Source organism: Pundamilia nyererei, unplaced genomic scaffold (assembly GCF_000239375.1).
Source record: "Pundamilia nyererei isolate P.nyererei 1_Seehausen unplaced genomic scaffold, PunNye1.0 scaffold00584, whole genome shotgun sequence".
Classification (NCBI taxonomy): Eukaryota; Metazoa; Chordata; class Actinopteri; order Cichliformes; family Cichlidae; genus Pundamilia; species Pundamilia nyererei.
The window spans coordinates 43,223-49,351 of NW_005187985.1; the positions used below are offsets into that span (position 1 = coordinate 43,223).

At 41.4% G+C, this 6,129-nt stretch overlaps 1 protein-coding gene across 1 annotated transcript in view; it reads right to left on the reverse strand.

Annotated features, from left to right (window-relative positions):
- Nucleotides 1-6,129, reverse strand: part of phf14 (PHD finger protein 14) — a gene marked incomplete at its 3' end in the record, with an annotated part of 35,583 nt that overhangs the window by 25,340 nt on the left and 4,114 nt on the right. Inside the window, exons 3-4 of the mRNA XM_005754535.1 lie at nt 4,194-4,939; nt 1,662-1,794 (exon numbers count right to left, since the gene is read on the reverse strand). Coding sequence (XP_005754592.1) covers nt 1,662-1,794; nt 4,194-4,939 — 879 coding nt within the window. The remainder of the gene's footprint in view (nt 1-1,661; nt 1,795-4,193; nt 4,940-6,129) is intronic.

Genomic DNA, 6,129 nt, shown 5'->3' on the forward strand with positions numbered 1-6,129 from the left:
AAAGAAAGAAAGAAAAGAAAAGAATATACATTCTACATTCTGAAAGCCAAACAAGTTCTAAATTTGGTACTAGTAAGGTGTAACTTATGAAGTAGCCGATGAGCGTATATGGATAATCAAGTATCTACTCCGGCCTGCGTTGCTATACTGACTTTGCGCACATTAGGTGGTACTTGACTAGGGATGGGTACCGGTATCTGGTGCCAGCAGCGCACATTTCGGTGCTTTATTTCTGTGCTTTTTTTTTTCTGAGATGTCATACACTTTGTATTCTAGCCAATTATTTTACCTTTCCAAGGATAGTAGGCGGGCCCAGGTACGTACGTTCTTTTAGAGCAGAGCTACAGATTAAAAATGCCCAAGGCGAAGCGGTTAAAAGTCTGGCTGTACTTCACACCAAAAGATGCAAACTCAGCAGCCTGCAACAAGTGCTTTAAGGTGATGCTGTGCAAAGGAGGTAACACCTTGAATCTGATAAAACACCTGGCGACGCATAGCGCTTTTTTAAAAGCCGAGAAATGCACCGTATTTGATACCTTGCTGCAAGACCTCACACCGAGCACATCTACTGAGGGTGTGGTGCCTGTTATTGGACCCGGAGTTAGCAACATCCCACCAAGAACCCAAAGAGGAGAGTCCTGGCCCCTAGCCCTGCCAGTGTAGCAGAAATGATGAGGATGATGATGCAGCAGCAGCCGTTCTTCCCTGCGTGAGTAGCTTAATATTGTTCGTTTGTAATTTACGTTGAGTAGGCTAACCACGTTATTAAATTAATGCATGTATGGTGAACTAGCAAACACCGTCATAGTTACATGCGGCTTTCTTCTTGTTCGATAGAGTGATACCATATATGCCCTACAGCTGCAGAAAAGGCTAACATTGTTATCTTTTTACAGAAAAAAACCAAAAAAAACCCAAAAAAAAAACAGCTAAACATGAGAGGTTTTTGGACAGAATTTGTGTTTGCCATTGTTTAAGCACCGGTTCCAACCAAAGGAGGTATGTTGTATCAACAGAAAAGGCTAACTTGGTTATCATTTTGCAGAAAAAAAAGAGACTTCTAAAAATAAAAACATAAGAGGTTTTTGGACAAAGTTTGTGTTCTCCATTCTTTAAGCATCGGTTCGAGCATCGGCACCGTTTCAAAAGTACCGGTTTGGCACCGGTATTGGATAAAACCTAAACGATACCCATCCCTATACTTGACTGTTATGGAAAACAACTAAAACAGAGGAGAGTCTGTAGTAGTGGAAGAACGCTAATAGAGAAAGCATTCATCTCTCTATCCACCAACTGCCTTATTCATCTCTTCTGCCCTAAAAACTGCTACAGGAAGTCTTTCATAGCTCATTAACATTATTATTTTTTACTACTACGATTATACCTGGTGACGCTAAAGAGTATTTAAAGAGTATATAGCTACCTAGCTTACCAATTAACCTAACCCCACTAACTGCATGTCTTTGGATTGTAGGAGGAAACCGGAGTACCTGGACAGAACCCATGCAAACACAAAGAGAACATGCAAATTCCAAACAGAAAGACCTTGGTCAGATGGTGAATTTGAACTTCTTGCTGTGAGGCAGCAGTGCTAACCACCACACCACCGTCCTACATACATGCATGCACATGCCCACTATACTGAAATAACTCTACCTTACCTTCATGGACGGTCACCCCACAGTTGTCACACTGAATTATTTCATCTGCATCCTCGCTGTTGTCTCCCAGACAAACGCAGCAGATGAGAATGTGTTGTGTGCTCCAGGTCTGGGACCGATCCAGCAAAGCACCCTGGGGAATCAGGGAGCAGAGTCAGAGTCACAAACCCAATGACTGACATTCATGGAAACGGTTGAAGTTGATTCTCTTGAATTTACTATGATGACATCAAAACCTCTCATTGGATTGCAGGCATTCTATGACTCGTGTTATACTTTGGTATTATGGAGCACCAAGCAAAGGTGCCAATGTAAAAGCCAGCTGCCTTAAATTTAGTTCAGCTGCAAATAAGCTAAAACAAACTTATGGTATTAAGCTCTTAGATATTACAGATATTAATAAATAGTTATTTTATTTTAGATTATCTCTGATTTTGGAGCAGGCGTTAACAACACTCCTGAAAAGAGTTTCTATTCTTAATAGATAAAACACTAAAACCAGCATATAAGAGAAGAAGAAAACAGATTCCCATGATGCATTTAGTATTTTCTTTTTCAGTCACCTTTCTCACTCAATATGTGTTAATAGACCTCTCTTCATTAAAGCACACTTGTTATTAATCTCTGGCTCTCCTCTACAGCATGTCTTTATCCTGCCTTCCTTCTCTCAGGCTCAGGAAGGTTCTGCCGGAGGTTTCTTCCTGTTAAAAGGGAGTTTTTCCTTCCTGCCGTCACCAAAGTGCTTGCTCATAGGGGGTCATATGATTGTTGGGTTTTTCTCTGTATTATTGTAAGGTCTACCTTACAATATAAAGCGCCTTGAGGTGACTGTTATTGTGATTTAGGGCTGTATAAATAAAATTGAATTGAATGTAAAAGGAATTTTAATAAATGAACAATAAAAATTACATGTTGTTATTAACAAGAGTTCAACCTCCATCCATCCATCTTCTTCTGTTTTATCCGGGGCCGGGTTTCGGGGGCAGCAGCCTAAGCAGAGAAGCCCAGACCTCCCTCTCCCCAGCCACCTCCTCCAGCTTATCTGGGGGAACACCAAGGCTTTTCCAGGCCAGCCGAGAGATATAATATCTCTCCAGCATGTCCTGGGTCTGCCCCAGGGCCTCCTCCCAGTGGGACATGCCCGGAACACCTCACCCAGGAGGCACCCAGGAGGAATCCTTGTCAGATGCCCGAACCACCTCAGCTGGCTCCTTTCGATGTGGAGGAGCAGCGGCTCTACTCTGAGATTTGGTGTGTTCATGGTTATGAGCTTTTGTACATGTTTGTCTGCATGTGACTGCAATGAAAAGAGGCCAGCATACAGTATCAGCATCCTAGTTTGCCCTGTACTTTGATGCAAAGCTTTTGTGTTGCTAAAAACAAGATGTTGCAATAGTTTTAAATTATGTTGATAGGCCAATATTTTTAATGATTTGTTCGCTTTTTCCTCATGTCAGAGTTTGTTGATCGGGTGTTTTGTTCAACGCCCCCCACTCTTTTTGGGTTTGTTTTATTTTACCCAGTAAAGGAATGTTTTGGATGCCAGAACTGTGTTTTCCTTCACTCAACCTGAGCTCAGCGTTTCATAATGACTGCCTCTTTGCTCTTTGTGGTGTGTGTGTAGGTGGGCTCCATCTCCACATTAATCCTCTGAGCTCCGGGTGTAGTTGGCCATTTTTGACTTTATCTTTTTATTTCACCTTTAAACACGGGTATTATGCTTTTCAGCACAACCATGTCTGAATTTACAGTTATTTTCTTTATTTTGACAAACTGTATGAACACAATTGACCTAAACTCACATAAAAACAAAACCAATCGTAAAATCTGAGTAGTTCGATTTTAGACTAATAAAAACCACAACACAAATTATTTTCCTAACTTGATATATAAATTGTAAATTTTTAAAACTTAAGCACAAATTTTGCAAACAATAAAGTTATACATAATATTTACCTAGAAATGCTGCCATGCTTTAGGTTTTTTTGGGTTGTTGTTTGGTTTTTTTCCACAACCATTTAAAACTATTTACAAAACAGGTGCCACAAAATGATGCCACACAAATTATTTTTGCCACTCAAAAAAATAGTTTCTGTCCACACCAAGACAGGGTAGCACATCACGGGCCTGACAACAGATGGTGTCACTCCTCCTGTTTTAGACCCGGAGACAGCGTTGACATTGCATCATTACATCTACCTTTGGTGGCTTTTTGGCTACCATCTGTGACATTCAGTAGTGGAGTCATTGTTTTGACACACAAAAAGCCAATAGCTACACTACTACACAACACTACACACGTGCAAAACTTCCCCCTCTTCCTAAGCAATCAAATGCCACATGTTACAATATAATTTTTTGATTGGTTGACATAACGCATTGTTCCACCAACAGAGAAGGGAGTGTTCATCCTGTAATTAAGGGTGGCCATTAAACAATGGTGTTCATCAAAAACATTTTATTAGTTATTATTATTAACAATGTTTATTTGGTTTGAACTGCTTTTTGAAACGTGTCTGATCTTGTACTCACCTCGCTGCCCTTTCCCTGGGACATGCTATCATTGGTCAGTTCTTCATCAAAAGCACTGCTGCTCTTCGTCTTCTTTTTGGACTTCTTCGCTTCTTTGTCACTATCACTGCTACTATTAATGTTGTCCTCACCATCTTCCTTGTCATCATCATCATCATCGCCGTCGCCATCTTCGTCATCATCATCATCGTCGTCGTCATCATCGTCATCGTTGTCATCGTCATCACTAGCACTTTCACCACCCTCTTCATCTGTGCCTCCTTTCTGAGAGTTTGCTTTGCCTTTCTTCTTTCCTGCTGTGGGTCTCCAGTCATTATCATCTTCACTATCGTAGTCGTCCATCTCGTTCAGGTCTTCCATGGTGGTAAAGTCCAGAAGTGGGCGGTTCCTGCGGAAATTCCATTTCTTGGGCTCAGCTTGAGACTCTTCAGCATTTACATTGTTGGATGCAGACACTAAGGAAGATCCAGTTTCAGCAGCTTCAGCAGGCTCTGAAATTTTCTTGGTCTTGCGTCTGCCTTTGGGTGCGATGACAGTGGGAGTGTCTTTGGTGGAACTGTCTGACGATTGCTGCCGTTTGCTCTTCTCCTCATCCTCAGTCAAGTTCTCCTCAGCAGCCAGGTCTTTGGTCTCCTCCTCATCTATGCCATCATCTGCTGAAGCAGCATTATCTGAATCACTTTCTGAACCGCCTGCACTCACTTTGGACCCTTCTTCATCACTGCCATTGCCTGTGCCCTCTGACCCTGTCACAACAGAGAAGAAAGTGTCTGTGAGATCACTGAAAAGTCTGGCTGTTTCTCCAGCAGAACCCACAATGTGGAGGAGGGGGTCTGTTTACAGTCAAACTGGCATTAGTGAACTTAATAGCAAAAAGTAAAGAAATTTGGGACCCACAACTTCATTTTCTTTAGAAAACAGGCACCATGTAAATAAACAGGGTTTCAAATGGAATAACATTTACTGTCAAGAAGCATTCTCACAGCACAGAAATAATCAAACAAACACAAATTTCTCAACTTCGTATGTATACACCTCCTCAGTGTTTGTTTTGACTTCTGTGGTTAGGGCCTCCTTTGATGTATTTCTTTTATAATGCCCAACAGGTCACGGCAGATGCCCACCCTCCCCGAGCCTGGTTCTACTGGAGGCTTCTTCCTGTTAAAAGGGAGTTTTTCCTTCCCACTGTCACCAAAGCGCTTGCTCATAGGGGTCATTTGATTTCACAGGACTCTGTTAAATTCTACAAAAAAACAAAAAACTAAGTACACCCTTACTGTTTCCACAGGAATTAAGAGGTTAAGTAGCAGCCAGGTGCTACTAATGAAATTAATTAACTGATCATCAGCAAGGGTGACTACCTCTGGAGCATTTAGGTATCTGTTAACACAATGCCACAATCTTCTCACAAACGACATGCCAAATTCACCTCAAGATCAGACCAGGCAATGCTCAAGAGAAACTGCAAAACACCCAAAACCTATATCTCAGACTCCACAGGCACCAGAGTTAGGGTGTGAAATTTTAAAGTTCACGACAGTACAGCTACAAAAAGACTAAAATCAGTGTGAGTTGTCTGGAAGGGTTGTCAGAAGAAAACGTCTTCTCTTTTAAAAGAACATGTTTTAATTCTACAAGCTCTCACATATTGCGACATAATTACCTTCACAGTCTCTGCCCACATTGAAGTTTTATGTGGCAGTGGGCTGAGACTGTGCAAATCAAGAAAGAAGTCCCTGCTTCAAAATCAGCATCTAAAGCTTGACTAAAATTGGATCTCAGTGCAGCATTTGATACAGTTGACCACAACATATTACTCAAACAACTAGAGAACTGGACAGGTCTTTCAGGAACTGTACTAAACTGGTTCAAAACATACTTAGAAAACAGGAAATACTTTGTATCAATAGGTAACTTCACATCTGAGCAGACAAGT